We start from the raw sequence: 19,940 nt of genomic DNA on the forward strand, positions 1-19,940 counted from the left end.
TTCATGTTCAAAATAATTGAAATTAAGCTGAAATTCAAAATTGATGAAATATTTAAATAACTAATGTTACGGATCCCGGATTTAGAGGAGTTACTATTCATGTCATTGCTTATTAATGTTTATTCTATTAAAGGTTGTTGTGGTTAAAGGGTTAGAGAGGCTCCGGATAACAGGAGACCGGAAACGGGATAGTGAACCGGAAGAAGAAAAAGACACGAGGTCCGGGAGAAGCGGCGATCTTCCTCTGCCTCGCCCAGCTCCGACGCGAGCGGTGTCGATATTGAGCAGCGTGGGGGACGCTGCGTTTGAAAGCCCGTCTGGCGAAAGGAGTTACCTGCGCGGGGTAATTACCGATTACACGTCAAGTTGCCGTGGGTTCGTGCACGGAACCAAGCGTCCGGCACAGTTCGCCTCGACGTCTACAAGGACGCGTACGGGTCGCACCTTGGGCCTCGCGCGCTTTGCCAGCCGCGCTTTGCTTTTGCCCGCTTGGCTGTGCAAGGAGGAGGGCGCTGCAGCAGTTGTTCCCGGTACGTGACGTGCACATTTGGAGCACGTCAGCCAGGGGTCCGTTCAACCGCCCGTGTGCGGAGAAGTCGACCTTCACCTTGGCCAGGAGGGGCCCAGAGACATTGTGAGGGACAGTGACCATTGAGGGGTCATGAGTGGGGAAAGGGGGGACATACATGAGATGGCCATCTTAGTAATATTGGTGATTGATTAATTGATGGTTGTTGATTGATTGGGGAATATATTATTGATGAATCCGGATCCTTGGTGTGGGGTTTCTTATTGACTTGAATTGTTGTGTCTTTCATATTGATTGCGTTACGAAGGCGTATAAATCATAGATCTTTCTGGTGGAGTTCCTCTCACGGTCCGGGGGTCACCGAGACCAGGTAGTCACCGGGAGGACCACGTAACACTAATAAATAACTAATATTTAATAATAATTAATATCATTTTAAGTAAAATAATAAAATATTTATTTAATAATTAAATAAGTTTAAATAATTAAATTTCAATTTAAATTAAGTTGTTCCTCGATCATAAACTGACGTTTCGAGATAGAGTGAACCAATTGCTTAACCTCGTTTTTCGCTTTGCATGCGTGGGGTAACAAGCAGCTATATGCCTTGATCTGAAGAATGGGGGATCTGGGATGCAGCACACCCTGCAGCCACTGAACTAAAATGGCACTTTTTCATAATGAGCAAACCTGTGTGGATGATACCCAGACTATACTAGTACAGCTTAATGGTGAGTATCAGTGGCATATCGAGGAAAAATGACGCTCGGGGCGAGATATCAAATTGCCACTCCTCGTAACTCACATGCTGAATTAAACACAAAGTCTAATGAAATAACTTTAAATTACAAATCAAATTAAGTGAAGTATATTTGCAAGTAAACAGTTACACTTTTGTTTTCTGCCTTTATAAACGGTAATTTGTTTACTAATCGTGTAGTTGTTGTTGTCATTGCGGGACCCACTTTGGCACCCTGTAGCACCACCACCAAAGGTCTGGAGTATCCGAAAATTATGGAGCCCCTTAGATTCGTGTTCAGACTACGTGACAATATCCACCGACTCATGCTGAGGGCCTGGGTGAGTCAGGCTATGTAGTTGGAAACTCGCCGAGTGGCAAGAGCAGAAAAGTTGAACGTGACACCTACTTTGGCAGCACGTAACATGTGGAGGGTCTGTGATACCCCCAGGTTATGGAGGTCTTACATACAGCGTACTAGAACATTCACACTGGGCCCCGCTGACGGCTCTGGATGAGCCGCACTTCATCGTTGGAACTTGCACCAAGCGCCGCGAGTCATAAATGCGATTGCGGAGGTGGAAAAGTCGAACTGAGCATCTACTTTGTCGGGTTCTGGCACCCCCAAGGAGGGTCCAATGTACCCCCAAATGGTGGAGGTCGTAGATACATCTCCGTCAGCAGAGGTCGTATGAGCCGTGAATGCTTCACTGCCTTGTCTTCGAGTTTAGTTTCCTGGCATGACACGTGCTCCGTTTTGTCCTCCTCCTCTCTCCGGGACATCGTCAGCCACAACAATTGGTCAGCAAGGGGAAGGCGGGGACATTTGCACAGTTCAACGCCTACCTTAGCTTGCGCTTCCATGCACCACGGAAAAATGGTCCTCAGAAGTGTCGATAGATGAGACATACAACAACACAAACTTGCCACTCCCCCAAAAGGGGTCATACTAAACACCACCAGGAGATGCCCGGAGACTTTTTTTTATTGAGCAAATGAACACTTTTTTTTAGCCCGTCCCATGCGGAACAGGAGACAGGGTTTTGCGATCACTTCTGTGTTTGTATCTGTCCGGGCTGTAACTTTTTTACCATTTGAGTTTTGTCATCAAATTTTGCCCAAAGTATTATTATGAAAATATGGAGAAAGCAAATAAGTAATATGGTCAAAAGGTCAAGGTTGCATAAAATCGTCAATTTTCCTCTAATTGCCCTGAAATTTTACGAATTTGCATATTAGATCACATAATTGGTTCTCTAATCAAAAGCCAGAAGCTGATTATTTTTTTAGATCTAAAGCTCAAAGGTCAAGGCTGCATAAAATCAATTTTCATTTTGTATTTTTAAAAACTTTTAGTTATTTTGAGCATACGGAAGAAGAAGATGTCTGAATACAAACGGATGCGATCGGGCTTTGCATTTTCAGATGCTTTCTGGTTTAGCAGTTGGAACTCCTGCTTAGCTCAATTTTGCTGTTTAAATTTTGAAATTCGGTTCAGATTAAGAGTTTGTGGAGTGCATTTTATTTTAATTTTTAATCGTGCATGGAAATTAAATAAAGTTATACATTACAATATTACATTACTTATATATTACTTATATATTCCTGGAAATCTGAATCTTTGAATAAATTTTTCTGGTGCCAAAACGTTAACGTAAAATTTTATGAAAGCGACGGAATTACAATTAACAGGATTTAAAGTCGAAAAGCAAAGACTTACAACCAACATTTTTTTTTTTATCAGAGGGTGGTCTTTATCTGTGCAGATGAAACATTTATTCTGTCTTTTTCATCTATCTATAATTCCAGTAATCTCTGTGTGTATGTTTGTATGTTTGTATGTTTGTCTGTGACCGCTGTTTCTCGACAACCACGGGTCCGATATACTTGAAACTTGCCAGGTATATTGCTGGGGACCCGAGGATGTGCCTTTTCAAGGTTTCATATTAATCGGACAAGTAGTTACCGAGCTATGGCGATTTCTTTACCAAACTCCGCAAGCCGTTCGCTTTGGACCAAACCATTTCATGTAAATAGAGGGGGGGGATTGTCACCGTACTCGCAAGCCGTTCGCTTTGGACCAAACCATTTCATGTAAATAGAGGGGGGGGATTGTCACCGTACTCGCAAGCCGTTCGCTTTGGACCAAACCATTTCATGTAAATAGAGGGGGGGGATTGTCACCGTACTCGCAAGCCGTTCACTTTGGACCAAACCATTTCATGTAAATAGAGGGGGGGGGGATATAATTTTAGATATATATATAGTACGGGCATGCCCTAGTAACATTAAAACTCGAGTTGGACGTGTTTCTGCATTATTCACAACTAACAATTTACACACACACTTTGAATTTGAGGCCTTCCAATGACATGCATTTGATTTAAACCTTGAGGGAAATAATCTGTTTCTTTTAGTTTGTTTCGTTACCTGTTGAAGAATATTGTGATTTCGTTAAATGGCATTAGTTTTGTAGAGAAATGTGGGGCAAGATTCCCCCAAACACCATATAACCTCACTGGTCCTAGTTATGTATTCAGTATCCTGAATATCTGTAGCAAAGGGCTCTGGATGACTGATATTTATTCTGGGCAAGATATTTAAATTGAAAAATGTTCAAAGATATTTATTCACATGTTGTATTCTATGATATATATATATATATATATATATATATATATATATATATATATATATATATATATATATATATACATACATACACACACACACACTATGTTTCTGATGCACAGCTACATCTTTAAAGCTACAAACTTTCTACTCCGGGCACAGATAACACTTTGTGCAGGAAGTGACAAGGGCTATTTGGCCATGGCCTCAGAGACTGTTTCGAGGCTGCAAATTGAGGCTAAAGTGAACAATATAGCAATTTATGGCAAATAGGATGACCAATTGGTGTCAAATTGAAAAGTCTGGATTTTTTTAGTGCAACACAATTAACCTTTTTAAAGTCGATGAAGTAATTCAACTTGAAAGATGAACTTAAACTTTTCCTTTCACTGTGGATACGTACTTTTCCTAGTGTATTATAGTTATTATTGACTGAAGATGTCTTAATAGGATAAATGGAGGGTCAATACATTTGGGAGACACATAAAATTTACGTTAGCATTCTGATTATGCTCTGGAGTACATTTCAAGATTGTTGAAAAAAAGATTTCTCCCCATCGATGCCAACCTATGGGGATAGTCCGTGCCCTTTTCCTTTTAAATGCTGAAAGTCAAGCGATGAAGCAGCACGTACCATTTTAAAGTCTTTGGTATGACTCGGACTGTGTGTCTGAGTCGACCTCCCAGACTTGGAGTGGACGCTCTATATTTCACCACCTAGGCTGGATTTGGTTGAAATTAAATTAAACCCTTGTGAAATAATATTTACAGAACATTCATCACGTCTGTTAAAAAAGAAGAAGAAATAAAGTGACATGAATGACCACATAGCTACTCACTGACTTTTCCCCTCATTACTTCTTACTCCCCTCTTCTCCTTAAACTTTCCCATGTCTCTTCCCTTCTCCTCCCCCTCTTTACTTTTCTCACTTTTTCTTCTTCACCAACTACCTTCAACATACTTGTAATAAGTGTATCCCACTTAATATTTCAAAACTTAATTGTGTTCAACAAAGAGAGAAAATTCCAGGAGAGACACATTAAGAAAGATATACTGACCTGATTAGGTTTAAGCACAATCTGGCCTTGTTCCCGTAGGCCAGCAAAAGCCTTTGTGCAGCGGTACACCTTTTCGCCAGGCCGCAGACGTTGTACAAAGTTCGCTGGAAAGAATCCGAGCCGGTCATCCATTCTTCCCTGTGGGGGACATCACAACCAATCTGTTTTTTCTCACCACCCCCAATCTGTATCTGTTTCTTCCTCTTTCCCAAAAACCTGTGAAAAATCTGGACTGAATAAAATGCCAAGGTGTAGTTACAAATGATCCGTGCTTCTGAAAGCTGCATTCCGCACAATATAAGTGGTCCTAAAAATATCTTTATTTTGAGGACCTTCACCATGGAAAACCATGGAGAGCCATGGAAAGTTGCATTCACCATACAACAACAAACACAACAGGCATTTTAAGGCCATTTTCCCTGCTAGAGCGGGGGTTAGCCTTGCGTGCCCCCATGACAATCTTCTCCATTTTGCCCTATTTTCTGCATCTCCCCTTGTTAAGCCCCTTGCCCGCATTTCCTCTTCCACCACCTTTAGCCAAGTCTTTCTCGGTCTTCCCCGTCCTCTACTTCCTTCTACATTCATTTCCATCACTCTTCTCAACCAGTCACTTTCATCCTTCCTCAACACATGATGAAACCATTTCAACCTGTTTCTCTTCACAGAATCAATCACAGGCTCTATTCCCATCATCTTTCACAATTCATCATTTGTCTTCCTCTCTCTCAACGATACTCCACACATCCACCGAACCATTCACATTTCCACCCTTTCCAGCCTTCGTTGCTGCTCTACGTTCATTACCCATGTCTCGCTCCCATAAATCATAACACTTCTCACACATGCAGCATGCACCTTTCCCTTCAGCTTCAACGACACTCCCCTCCTCGTCAGCACTTGCATTCTACATGGAAATCTGAATTGGAAAATGATGAGTAATCTCGGGCACCAATGGGAGAGGAAACAAAATTATTACGTTTGCAACATTTTGAAGCCATCTTAGACTTGACTGACGTCCCTCAGACCATTATTCTGTAAAATCCAATGACACGATTAGTTCAACACACACAATCTCTTGCCCAGTCTGCTCCACATTCGAGTTTAGGTTTGCACATTTCCCAAACACCCCTCACTCGCTCTTTTCATTTCCTGATGCAATATTCATATTGCACAAACACAATTCTTGAAAGCTCAAACAGAATACACAATGATGACATACAGTTTGCCATTGTAGTCGATGCAGATATCGTGTGCTTGTAAAGAAACCGCGCCGATTTCCCGATTACTCCGTCAGCCAGAGTAGCTGTTGGCGACATTTGGCCAGGAAAATCCTCGGTCCTCTCATACATTTTCTGAATGCTCAGATCCTATGCATAATGGAAATGTCTGGAGGACTTGGCAAACCAGCTTAATGGTTGAAATTAAATTGTCCTGACGATAGTCTCCTGGCATTTCATTGACTTCCCAAATAAACAGAAAATGTAATATCTCAGGAATGATAAAAGCTCTGGATATGATTAAAGACTGTTTGCATCTTTTATGATAAACTGGCTATTATTTGAGGACATATAACTTTGGTGATCCAAGGTCAAGAACAATGGCTACAGCAAAGGTTAAAGTGGAAAAATTACCAACGTTTAGGTAAAATACATTTTTTCACACAATGCTCACAGATATGGTGGACAAGGCTGGACAGGTTTATGGGGTAACTGAAATTTAAACGACAAAAAATAGACAATTCTTCCTCATTTCCCTTTAAATGGTGATGAACCTGATAGTACCACGTTGTTGCTGTCCCACGTTTTGTAGAAAACTCCTCCACTGCCCTCTATCCTTAGCCAAATCTCTCCACCCTCTTGCCATCCCCATCTTACTTAGATCCCTTCTCACACCTATGGAATAAGTATCCGCAGACGGAAGAGTTGAGGTGTGCTGTCAGCCTAGACTTTGGAAATATAACCAGGAGGGAGTTACTGGAAACTTTTCATTCCAGTAACCCACTCCTGGTTAAATTGATTTTGAATCACCAAGGTCATGTGACCACAATGAATAACCAGTATCATGAAAGACAAAACCCCTTATAATCACATTAATAACTTTTATAGTTCCCAAAAATATTCAATTTTGTCTTTTTGGTATAAAGTACGTCGAAAATGTAGGAGGCAGTTGTCACGACAATGCAATTTCAACCACTAAGCTACTTTGTCAAGTCCGTCAGACATTACCATAAAGCACAGAATCTGACAATCCTGAAAATGTACGATTGGATTTTTCCACCCAAATGGTACCAATGGCTCCTGGACCAAAATGCTATCCATCATATAAGTGAGAAAATTGCATCAAAATTTTTATTCAGAAAGTCCAAGAAAATAATAAATAATATGAATAAATAAGTGAAACATCTGTTAGTGGATCAATGGTTGGTTGTGCTTGTAATTACTTTCTCAGTTACAACAGCATTCCAATGAATTAAACCTGGCAATTTCATGTCAATACCAAAGCGAACAAATTACCTCAGTCAATTTTTGTACAAACTCACACCAATACTCTGTTTAAATGGAATCTTGCTTTATAAAGCATTTTCACCCACTGCCACAACTTGAAATGCAACAAAGAAACAAACGAAGTAACTAACAAACAAAGCAATGTTAAAGCAAAAGGATCTGACAAGATCATTCGGTTCCTGTTCCTTCAATGTTTTGCTAAGGGAGCAGCATTTCTGGAAGAATTGCTCAATCAATTTTATTGATGTGCTTGAGAACATGGTGGTTCAGTGTGAAAGCCTTTCAGGAAACTGGTGAAACCTCTACAAAAATGCACACAAAACAAACATTCCAGTTATAGAGCCATCACAGCGGAGGTGGAGTTCCACACAGCTGATTTCAGTGCATTCAGATAAATAAGATAACCTTTATCAAATGAAAAGAACCCAATCTCACCTTCCACCATTCTTCATTTGAATCATCAACTATTGCAATCATGTCTCCCGGTCTGCAACAACGTAGGCAAAGATAAAGGGAACATGCGTCATTCCAATTACGGGACACGATCATAATATTACACACTGTATTAACTTTCAGAACAATTGCAGTCGATGTATGGTTTCTATCTGAATCCAAAATAATTTCATGCGATTCAGCATTATGGGAATATAAATAATGTTATAGGTCTAATTGATGTGTCAGTGCGTTCGCCTGTCTCTGGTTAATGGCGGCTGCTCCCGCGTTGCGTTTTAAAAGCGGCTGTTTGGTTATTTTGCATTTTCATTTCACTTTTTTTGATGCCATATAAATCAGTCACTTTATTGTCCCTTTCAGTAATCTTTAAAATCAACATGAATATCTGGGTAAAGTAAATTTAATACAGACCTTATTCGAAATCTTATTAGATGAATCCGACCTCTGCCACCCGATGTTGCACCACCATTTTGTGGTGAGTGGTATAAGCAGCTTAGAGCTTTGCCTCTTAGTGAAACCAAAAGTGCAACGCAATTAGCTTTTTTAATCTATGAAACAATTTAAATTGATAGATTAACTTTAACTTTTTGCATCAATGGGGATGAATACTATTCCTAATCTACAAGAATAAGAGAGTGTCCGTCCGTCAGACAGTCTCCCCCATAACTCCAAAACGATGAGACTTAGCGGCCCCAAACTTTGCATACTTGTAGAACTCCAAGAGAGTGCATGAATGAAAACTGGGTGTTTGGGTGTGTTAAAACATACTTTTTGAAGATAATTAATAGTCTTATTTAATTAAAACAAAAACAGGCTTTATCCTTGGTAAGTGCATAATCTCTGCCAAGGGTCTTATGTTTTTTCGGCCTACTCAAAAACACCTTGCCCTGGAACAGGCCACAACAGTTTCTGCAAGGTAAGTGCTCAAAATTTATGTTTTCACCTTCCTCGCTCACTTCTTCGAATGTCTGATCTCCATACCAATGAATCACTGTATATATCGCTATTGTTGGTGCTATAGTTTTCAAATTAGGAGCTTCGAGTAATTTTATGCATTATTTGATGTGATTTTCCACAATTCCCTCTCACGGACTAATTAAAGTATATAAGCAAAAGTTCTGATATTTTTAAGAGAGCAGGAAATATATATATATAGTATTACGGATTACACAACATAAAGGCTCCTTCTTTCACTGCTGTTATGTCTGGCCACATGGCATATATAGAGCCTCACGAAATAATGCTATAAACGAAAGCCGTTCCTTATCAACCTATGTTTGTAAGCAATGGCGATAGTCACAAGCAGTGCAACTGACTTTTTATCACAGCAGATTCGTTTTTTAAATTAAAATTCCAAAATGCCTTTTATTAATATAGATGGAACAGCCCTGCTCCATCCATCCTTCTGAGTATATTTTATTTATTTCCTTCCTTTAAAAAGTAAAAAGTACATCGATCGACAAACAAAGGCAGCCCCTGCCTCCCCTACCCACCTGCACACGTTCCTGCCTGAAGTGGCATGCATCGTGCGGTGCCTTGCCTGCTAAAAATGTTGTGTTATCATAGATGGAACACTCCTGCTCCCTCCTCAGATTGAGACAATTTTATTTATTACCTTCCTTTAAAAAGTAAAAAGTACATCGATTGATTAACAAATCCAGCCTTTTAGCTCTTACACGAGCCTCGATCTTGTATAAAAAAAATTTTTAAAGCCCCTGCCGCAACACCTGCTTGAATTCGTGTCCGCATCGTCGTGCGGTGCCTCGGGTGGTGCCTCGCATGCTAAAAACGTTGTACTATTAAATTTTCCTCCTGTTTGTGCCATCTGCTTTCATGATATAACCCGTCACTTCCACATAAATATATCATGCATATACCAGCCGGTCTTTATCAACCGTTTTGTTTGATTGCTCGTTTGAGTGCTTAAGCCGCTTGGCTAGCACTCTACAATCTGTTTGGTAATGCATATTTACCATTCTCTTACCTTTCCATTTGCTTAATTTGCTGTTATGCTTAAATATTTGAAATGACTCTGTTGCTCAACTGCGAGTGATATTCTTCTGATGTTTGTTAATATTCACGGGAAGGTGTGGATTGAGAGTCTGGGAGAAGGCAGGGGATGGGATCAGGGAGGGGAAGGGGTGAGAGCCATGGTGCCAGCTGCAGGTCGAGTCGCATCCATTAAGGGAAGCCCATGTTATAATCTCTTTGAAAATGGTACATACTGTTTGCAAACAATAGGTAGTTTGCTATCCCCCACCCCTCTCTCTCCCTTCTGCCACCCCTTCCCCATTACCCTCCCTTCTCTCCTTCCCCATCCCCTCCCTGCTCCCCTGCCCCTTCCCACCCCTACCCTAACCTACTCTCTCTCCCTCCCCCACCCCTCTCCTTCCTCCCTTCTGCCCCCATCCTCCCCTTTACCCTCCCTTTTCCCCTCCCCTCCACCCTCCTCCCCCATCCCCTCCCCTGCACCCCTGCCCCATCCCACTCCTCCCCTCCTCTCTCTCCCTCCCCCATCCCTGTCTTTCCCCCACTCCTCCCTCCCCCACTTCTCTCTCCCCCACTCCTCTCTCCCCCACTCCTCTCTCCCCCACTCCTCTCTCCCCCACTCTTCTGTCTCTCCTCCACCCCTTTCCCCTCCCTTCCCTTCTCCCCTCAATCAACCTCAATTCTCCTCTTTCCTCCCTCCACACTCCCCTCCCCATTCCTTTGCCTCCCCTCATCTCCCCTCATCTCCCCTCTCTCCCACCTCCTCTCTCCATCCCCACCCCATCTTCATATTCCAGTCATGAAGAAACTCTATGTGACCCGGCAACGCCGGGTACCTTTGCTAATCTATACGGTACTATAAGAGAGCCGTTTGTCTGTCTGTTCTCTCAAAGGTGGCCAAACCTGATCTTCGTCAAACTTTCAGAGGTTCATCAGTGAGTGCCAGAGGGTGTTTTCGGCAAAAACTTTTTTTTTAAAGTTGGATTAATTTTTTTTAATTTCTCTCTCGTGCCTACGCCTTTGTAGCTATACGTGAAAAGTAATATTCAATGACCCCCAACCCCATTCCTTAGTGGATGTGGATTGCAGTCACAACGGAAGTGTTTTAGGCCCACACACAAAAAAATATTTTTGGTTTCTTCAAAATTCCAACGGGCAACACCGGGGAGCCCAGCTAGTGTATTATGTCACATTGAACCAATATAAGTACCCAGTTTAATAAAAGGTCTTATACACTGGTACAGTGTGAAAGTATATGTTAATTAATAAGGAGCATTTATCGGCAAAAGTTTTGGAATTTTAACCCCTCCCTAAATTTCCATCTGTTCGATACCGTTTTCCCTTCTTAATCATCATCGTCGTCATATTATCAATGTACCATACATACTATTTACAGAGCGTCGGTCCTGCTGAAACTGTTTCTTGGCAAGGCTTGCACTAGGTGGTTTGCCATTGCCTTCCCAGCAGTCAGTCAGAGCAGGAATTTGGAATTTGTTCATGCAGGGTACTGGCGATAACTCGCCTACTCTTTGCGAAAGACACCGAGGGATCTTTAACATCCACCAACAACAGGTGTTGGCAGATGGGTCTTCTGGCTTAACGTCTTTCCAATGGGCAATGCAAACATCTGAAGGACTGCGGTAGAGCTAACAGCCCTGTATGCACAACAACAGGATGTCAAGTTGTAGCTGCGTCAAGATTTGAACCCCAGCTAGCCAACTCCAAGGTGAGTGCACATCTCCAAGCTATCTCACTAGCCCCATTTCTTCCAACAGTGTTTAAAAGTCCATTCAACATTCAACATGCAGAAGAATTATATGAAATTATTAAAGTAACAAAATTTAATCTTTTCATTTTAAACCTGCTACAGCTGTGACTGCAATCCAGTCAAAGTCAAAAAGCTTATTTACTGAGCGATTACGAAGCTTAGCAGAAATCCATGCATGATGCTGAACATGGTTGATTGTAAATAAAGAAGCTAAAAATGAGTTATTTGACCAAGTCAACATGATTAATGTGTGAACAGTTCAAATATCCAGTCTATTTTGGTTCATTCAATACATGAGAATTATCTCCAGGATCACAACTATTTCCTTGTGAGCTTTCCCAGAGCATCCATTACATATTAATAAAAGATTAATACGTCACCACAATTGACTACAGTATATGGGGCATTAAAAATTATTGGAACAAGATAGTTCAAAAGTATTTATTTCCTTTTTCAATACGTAACTAAATTATATCAGCAAAAAAATAATTATATATATATATATATATATATATATATATATATATATATATATATACATATACATATATATATATATATATATATATATATATATATATATATATATATATATATATATATATAATTCCAGTAATCTCTGTGTGTATGTATGTATGTATGTATGTATGTATGTATGTATGTCTGTGACCGCTGTTTCTCGACAACCACGGGTCCGATATACTTCAAACTTGCCAGGTATATTGCTGGGGACCCGAGGATGTGCCTTTTCAAGGTTTCATATTAATCGGAGAAGTAGTTACCGAGCTATGTCCAAAAAACGATTCAACCAATCAGAGAGCAGCGAGCTATCACATGTGCCGAACGTGGCGAACAGACTCTGCCTCGGACGGCACATTTGAGAGCGTATTCATTTATTTCACGTTGGCAAACTATGTTGCCGCTATGTTGGCGTTAAACGATGTTTTAAAACTAATTAAAACTAATTTGCGATTCTTTCGCTTTCCTGCGCGTTTGTGCATGCTATGGCGATTTCTTTACCAAACTCCGCAAGCCGTTCGCTTTGGACCAAACCATTTCATGTAAATAGAGGGGGGGGATTGTCACCGTACTCGCAAGCCGTTCGCTTTGGACCAAACCATTTCATGTAAATAGAGGGGGGGGGGATTGTCACCGTACTCGCAAGCCGTTCGCTTTGGACCAAACCATTTCATGTAAATAGAGGGGGGGGATTGTCACCGTACTCGCAAGCCGTTCGCTTTGGACCAAACCATTTCATGTAAATAGAGGGGGGGGGATATAATTTTAGATATAGATATAGTACGGGCATGCCCTAGTATATATAAAGCAGTAAAGTATGTTTGTTTGTTTGTTTGTTTGTCCTCTTATAACTCGAGAACTACTCATCGCAGAGAAAAACCAAAGGCATATTCGGGATCAGTACGTCTCAGAGCAACTACAGCACACCTTAAATTTTTTAAAACTTCGGGTTTTAAAATTAGCGTATTAGCGCAGAAGCGCTATCAGAAGAGGGAGGGAATCGAAGGGAGGGAGCGCAGCGCTCCCTCTAGCGCTTCGCAGCGCCAGCGCTTCTGTTAGCGTAATTAGCGTATTTCGGAACGTTAATTTTTCAACTTCATTATTCGGAATCAGTACGTCCCAGAGAAACTTCGTAATGTTAATTTTGACATGGGACCAACGATAATGGGAGGGGAGGGGGGGAGGGGAGGGGAATGGGGGGGAGGGGGGAGGGGGGAGGGGGAGGGGGAGGGGGAGGGGGAGGGGGAGGGGGAGGGGCCCTTCTTCCCCCGGGCACCCACACACCCTCCCCTCCCCCCTTCCCCTCCCCCCTCCCCCCCTTCCCCCTCCCCTTCCCCCCTGTTCCCCTCCCCTCCTCCTCCCCCCCTTCCCCCTCCCCCTCCCCCCCATTCCCCTCCCCTCCTCTTCCCCCTCCCCTCCTCCTCCCCCGCCCAGCAATGCCGGGTACTTCTGCTAGTGTATATATATATATATAGATATATATATATATATATATATATATATATATATACACACATACATATACTGTATATATTGTAAATTGAGAAATAAATGTTGGCATGTCTTTTTAAACTATTTTGAGCATCTAATTTATAGAACATTTTCAGTGACACACGAAGCTTACTAAAACTCATACTAAGTAAGGTAAGAGGTTGCATCATATTAAATAAAGAACAAGACTGAGCATTTACCAATTCAGAACCTCACCACGGTATATAGAAAAGAGTAGATCTGAGAATGAATGATTGCTACACACAATAGTTCAGGAAAGGCATTCTGCATCTGGACTCACACATGCCGCGAGACACAGTTCAATGGCAATAGCCTCTCCCTTCAGGAATGGGTGAGCTGAGCAAAGAAATTGTTTCTGCATGCTTGTAAACCAGAAAGAGAAACTGGCACTCTGTTTGCGTTTTGCATCGGCCAACAATTGTGCAGCTTGTATGGGTGTCATGTGGTGTTTTCCGCTCCGTAAATGCTTTGCAAAAAGCTATGATTTTGTGCCAGATCTGTCCTATCTTCCCTTGTGTTTTGTATCCATTGTGATAGCGTATCCATGCATACAGTGCCTTCAGAAAGTATTCACACCCTTGATTTTTTTCACATTTGTTGTGTTACAGCCTGAATTTAAAATGGTTTAAATGAGATTTCATATTGAGATAATACCCCATAATGTCAAAATGGAATTGTTTTTTTAGAACTTTTTACAAATAAATTAAAAATGAAAAGCTGAAATGTGTTGAGTCAATAAGTATTCAACCCCTTTGTTAAGAACATAATGACCACCCTGACAGAACTACAGAGTTCCTTGGCTGAGATGGGAGAACCTGCTGGAAGGACAACAGTGTCCAAAGCACATTACAAATCTAGGCTTTATGAGAGAGTAGACAGACCGAATCAACTCCTGAGAAAAAGGCAACATGACAGCAAGCCTGGAGTTTCAAAAGGCCACGTGAAGACTCTGGAGCTTGAGGCAAAAGATTCTGTGGTCTGATGAGATGAAGCTTTAACTTTTTGACCTTTGACCTGAATGCAAAGCACTACATCTGGCGGAAACCAAGCACAGCTCTGAAGTACACCCATCGAACACCATCCCTACCGTCAAACATCGTGGTGGCAGCATCATGCTATGGGGATGCTTTTCAGCAACAGTGACTGGGAGACTTGGAAGTATAGAGGGAACAATGAATGGAGCCAAATACAGGCAAATCCTTGAGGAGAACCTGCTTTAGAGTGCAAAGGACCTAATATTAATAAAATGGTCAAAGCACACTTTTACAGTCAAAACACACTGGAATGGCCTCAGAACAAGAACATGAAAGTCCTTGAGTGGCCCTGCCCAGACTTGAGATTTCATATTGACTTATTTCAGCCCAGACTTGAGTCCCATTGAGAATCCCATTGGATTGCTGTTCACGATTTCAAGATTGCTGTTCTTGAAGATTGCTGATTGCATCATTATTTTGTAAGAATTCCTAAAAAAATTAATCTTCCATTTTGACATTATGGGGTATTGTGAGGTATATATTTTGTGTGGATCAGTGATGAAAAATCTCAATTTAATATATTTTAAATTCAGGCTGTAACACAACAAAATGTGAAAAAAATCAAAGGGTGTGAATAGTTTCAGAAGGCACGTATGTGGTAAGTTGGAGGTGACGAATAACGGGCATGGTGGGATTCAAAAGTGGATTATTTATTGATGTATTTATTTATGCATTTATTTATGTATTTATTTATTTCTTTATTACCCGTGATCAGAAGTTAGGTGATAAGCTTCTGCGTACAGAATCGTGGAGGGTGATGATGTGGCCTTTGGTGAGGGAAAGCTCATGATGTAACATAGACAATGAACGAGAGCGATCCCTTGCACATCGGCTAAAGGTCACCACAGTGGAATGGAAGTGAAACATTGAGTTTTTTGTAATTTATCATACTTTCCATCCAATATGGGTTATGATCAGACTAAAATGGGTATGTGGGTTTTCAGTAATAAAATGGGGCAAACCCATGAAATGGGGGTCTGTTCCCATCTATATCTACTTGATTCTGGCACATAGGAGTAGTGATGGCAACTGAACAAATATCGCTGGACATCTCGACAGCATACATTTTTCATAACGCCGGCAAAAGGACAGTTTTTTTTGTTTTTTTTAAATTCAAGACTTTAAATATTAATCATGACGAGTTTCCTTGTAATGAAAATGTACTTTGTACAGTTTCAACGCGGTTTTAGTTTTTCAATGTACATACACTCAGAGGTGATGTTGCATGTACGGAAGTGGACGTGTACAGTTCATATAACTTTAAAACTCGGTTGCAAAAAATTGGAAGAAAATTGGACCGATATTGATGTTTTAAAAGGCAAAACACATTTTAGCAGCCGTTTCTGGTCGGGTTTGATGCGAGGAGGGGGAGAGGAGAGAGGGTGGAAAGAGTGGATAGGGGGAGAGAGAGAGGGAGGGGCAGAGACAGAGGGAGGGGGAGAGATAGGGGACAAAGTGAGGAGGAGGGAAAGGGCATGGAGTGAGGGGAGTTTTTTTTTTTTGGTGTGTACTGAATCGAGGCTCGTGAAAGAGCTAACATTTACTTCACAAACAAATCAACCAGACAAACAAAATATATAAAAAGAGGGAGCGGAAGACAAGATGGGGAGAGAAGGGCAAGCACACAAACACAACATTTGAGAGCAGGGAGATGTGTGGAATGGAGAGGGCTTGGGGGGAGGAGGCGTGGGAAGGGTGGGGGGGGGGGGGGGAGGGAGAAGTATCAAACACAATGACACCAAGGACTTCCAGGACAGAAGTTGGTATTTCAAAAAATTGGAATTGGGGTGAAATTAGCGGGGGTAGAAAAGATCAAGGTTTTGCATGGGGGAAGATAAGAGATGGTGGGGAACAGCTGTTTTAAAGACCTGGAGGGTGGAGTGGGATTGAAGAGAGTGAGGGAGTTTGTTCCAGAGCCGGGAGAAAAGAGGAATGAAGGAGTGAAGGTGAGCAGAGAGTCTTGATTTTGGCAGTTTGACCATAAGAGGGTTGCAGGCAGATCTTGTGCGACCTGTAGGAATATTTGCGGGACAGAGCCCAGAGAGAGCTGGGGGGGCAAGGCCAGAGAGGAGTCGGTAGAAGACGGAAAGACCCCAACCTGCCTGCGGTGAGTGAGTGAGAGGCCCTTGGAGTTAGCTTCATCGCGGGAGATTCCAATGATTCTGAATGCTTTGGTTTTAACCGCGTGAAGACGAGCTAGGTGTGAGGCAGGAGCACCAGCCCAGAGGGGAGAGCAGTATTCCATTGAGCTGCGGATGAAAGCCTTGTATGTGGTGAGGAGCTCAGGTGTGCCAAGGAAGGACTTCGCATGACGGAGGATGCCCAGTCGGCGACTGGCTTTGTAGGCCAGATTTGAAATGTGGTTTTCCCAGGAAAGATCATGGCAGATAGTGAGACCCAAAAGCTTGAGTGACAGAACTTCTTGGAGAGGATTATTCAGAAAGTGGATGGGAGGGTTGTCCAGTCGGTCTTTTCGGAGAGACATCGAAAGAGTGTGAGATTTGTCAGGATTGAAAGACATGGTCCACTTGTTTGCCCAGTCTGTGATTGTGTCCAGGTCTGCAGAGAGTGAGGAGGCTGCAGACTGCCGATCTGAGGGATGAAGAATGGAGCGACAGAGAGTAGAGTCATCAGCAAAGAGATACAGAGGATTTTCAAGAGAGTCAGAGAGATCATTGATGAAGACCAGAAAAAGCACAGGGCCCAGAACACTGCCTTGTGGAACTCCAGCCTGAACAGGAAGAGGAGATGAGAGAAAACCATTCAGGGCCACACGTTGACTACGACCAGAGAGGAAGTCCGCCAGCAATGCGTGGAGATTTCCATGGATACCAAAGGAGGAGAGTTTGGTGAGCAGAGCAGGGTGCCAGACCGTATCGAAGGCACGTGAAATGTCAAGGGAGACGGCTCTAATTTCCTGTTTGGCGTTGAGGACCTCCATCCATTGTTGAGAAAGCAGAAGCAGCATGTCCAGAGTAGAGTGACCAGGTCTGAAACCAAATTGATGATCAGAGATCAAGCCATTGGAGAAGAGGAAAGATTTCATATCTGAAGCAATGATGGATTCCATGACTTTGCTGATAATTAGGAGAAGGCTGATTGGTCAGGCTGATTGGTCTGTAGTTGCTGGGATCTGTTTTTGCACCTTTTTTGTGCAAAGCGGTGATGTTGGCAGATTTCCAAGCAGATGGAAGATGACCTTGAGCAAAAGAGAGGGTGAAGAGAACAGAGAGAGGGAGTGAAAGAGCGGAAGAACAGGATTTTAGGACCCGTGGGCTGATGCCGTCAGGTCCAGTTGCAGAATCCGAGTCGAGGGTTGACAGAAACTTTTCCACCTTGTCAGGAGGAAAGGACATAGAGTCCAGGAGCAGCTGGGTACGACTGGGTACGGTGGGTACAGAGAGGGATGGGTTTGGGACACAAGATTTAGAGGCAAACACAGAGTTGAGGTATTCAGCTTTTTCACGTGCGGAGTCAGCCGTGTGGCCATTTGAGGTGAGGGAGGGGATGGAGGGGTAGCAAACACCAGAAACAGATTTGACCAGACGCCACCAGGATTTGGAAGAGGGAGACAGATAAGAGAGTTCGGTCCTGAGAATGGAGAGATATTGTTTCCTGGCTCTCCTGAGGGTGGACACACACTTGTTTCGGGCTTTGTGAAAGGAAATGAGATTTCCTTCCGTTGGATTTGCTTTCCAGGAGACGAAAGCAAGTTGTTTCTGGGCAATAGCCTCACCACAAGATTGCGTGTACCATGGACGGGAGGAAGGGTATGACAACTGAAGACGAGATGGGATAAATCTGTGCATGAGAGAGAGCAATTTACTTTGGAAGAATTCCCAGGATGAGTTGATGTCAGAGGCTGTAGAGATGGGAGACCAGTCCAGATGATTGATGGCTGCTTGAAGACCGTGCCAGTTGGCCTGAGTGAAATGCCAGACTCGTCGACGCTGAGGAGGCTCTCTGAGAATGGTCAGAGAGATGGACAGAGTGAGGGGAGGAGGGGAGATTAGTGAGGGGAAGAAGGGGGAAAAGTATGGTGAGGGTTGGTGGGGTATGGGGAAGAAGAAAGAGTGAGGTGCAGGGAGAGAGAAAGGGGGATGAGGGGAGAGAGCAGGGGAGAAGAAGAGAGTGGGGGCAGGAGAGAGGGAGGGGGGTGGGGGGGGGGGTAGAGTGGAGGTCCTGAAGTCACATTTTACATGACATGGAATTTCCACGGGTCACTGCTCCTGCCCCATTTGCCACAGGATTTAGCCTACTCTTTCCTTCTGCATTCTTCAATGGAATCTGCTACATTAAAAAGAAATCACAGATCTACATTTTAAACAGCAGAGAAATACTTTTAAAATACACATGTAGTAAACCTCACTCTGTGTGTACTACTGTAATGTGTTCAGAACTTATTTCTGCGTTGATACATCGACCACACAACACAAGAAAGATTAAAAGTCTGTTTGGCTTCAGTACAAGGCTAAAGAAAGACTAATATTGATATTGATTGTCTCTAAAACCTCCAATAAGTTAAAATGTGTTTGTAGCATGCTACATGTGCACATTTACAGCAAAGTGATGTACATGTATGTAAAGGTGGGCGCGATTCGGAAAATTTTAAGTCCGCTTACCGCTTATCCGCTCCGCCAGCCCGTGTAGTCCATCCGTCCGATTCGCTTATCCGCTTCAGCGGCCGAAAATCTTAGTCCGCTTACCGCTTATCCGCTTCGATTCGATTTTTTTAAAGCGCTTCGACGTTTTAAAAGCGATTTTTGACGTTTCTAAAGGGAATTTAATGCTTTTTAAGCCTAAATAGCCATTTCTAACTACTACAAAGACAAACAAAGCTTTTAAGATCAAAAATATACATTTTTATTTAAATAAAATTTATTCAAAATTTATTGAAATAAAGTTTTCCACTCGACTCTACTCTACGCTACAGTTAATTTAAATATAATTTTAATATATGCAAGTTACATTAAAGAAAAATCAATTTGCCCGTCCTTTCTTTGACAAGAGTCTACTAGTCAACAGACTAGCAGTCTGTTGACTAGTCCTCGTCTTCCTCCTCCACCTCGTGGGCCTTCTTGAGGATTTGGAGGTTGCCCTTCATGAAGACGAGGGCCTCGAAGTTCGGTGCAGCCAGGGCCGACCTCTTAGGCCTGAGGATGTCCGACCCATAGCTGAACACGCGCTCGACCGAGGCAGAGCT

General features: G+C 42.5%; 1 protein-coding gene across 1 annotated transcript in view; it reads right to left on the minus strand.

The window, feature by feature from the left end:
• The window catches only part of STAC (SH3 and cysteine rich domain), a 249,134-nt gene that overhangs the window by 26,000 nt on the left and 203,194 nt on the right, over window positions 1–19,940 (minus strand). The window contains exons 10-11 of the mRNA XM_068122179.2: window positions 7,898–7,949; window positions 4,959–5,096 (exon numbers count right to left, since the gene is read on the minus strand). Of these exons, the coding sequence (XP_067978280.2) occupies window positions 4,959–5,096; window positions 7,898–7,949 (190 nt within the window). The remainder of the gene's footprint in view (window positions 1–4,958; window positions 5,097–7,897; window positions 7,950–19,940) is intronic.

The sequence above is a fragment of the Myxine glutinosa genome, chromosome 7 (genome assembly GCF_964187855.1).
Source record: "Myxine glutinosa chromosome 7, kmMyxGlut1.1, whole genome shotgun sequence".
NCBI classification, from domain to species: domain Eukaryota; kingdom Metazoa; phylum Chordata; class Myxini; order Myxiniformes; family Myxinidae; genus Myxine; species Myxine glutinosa.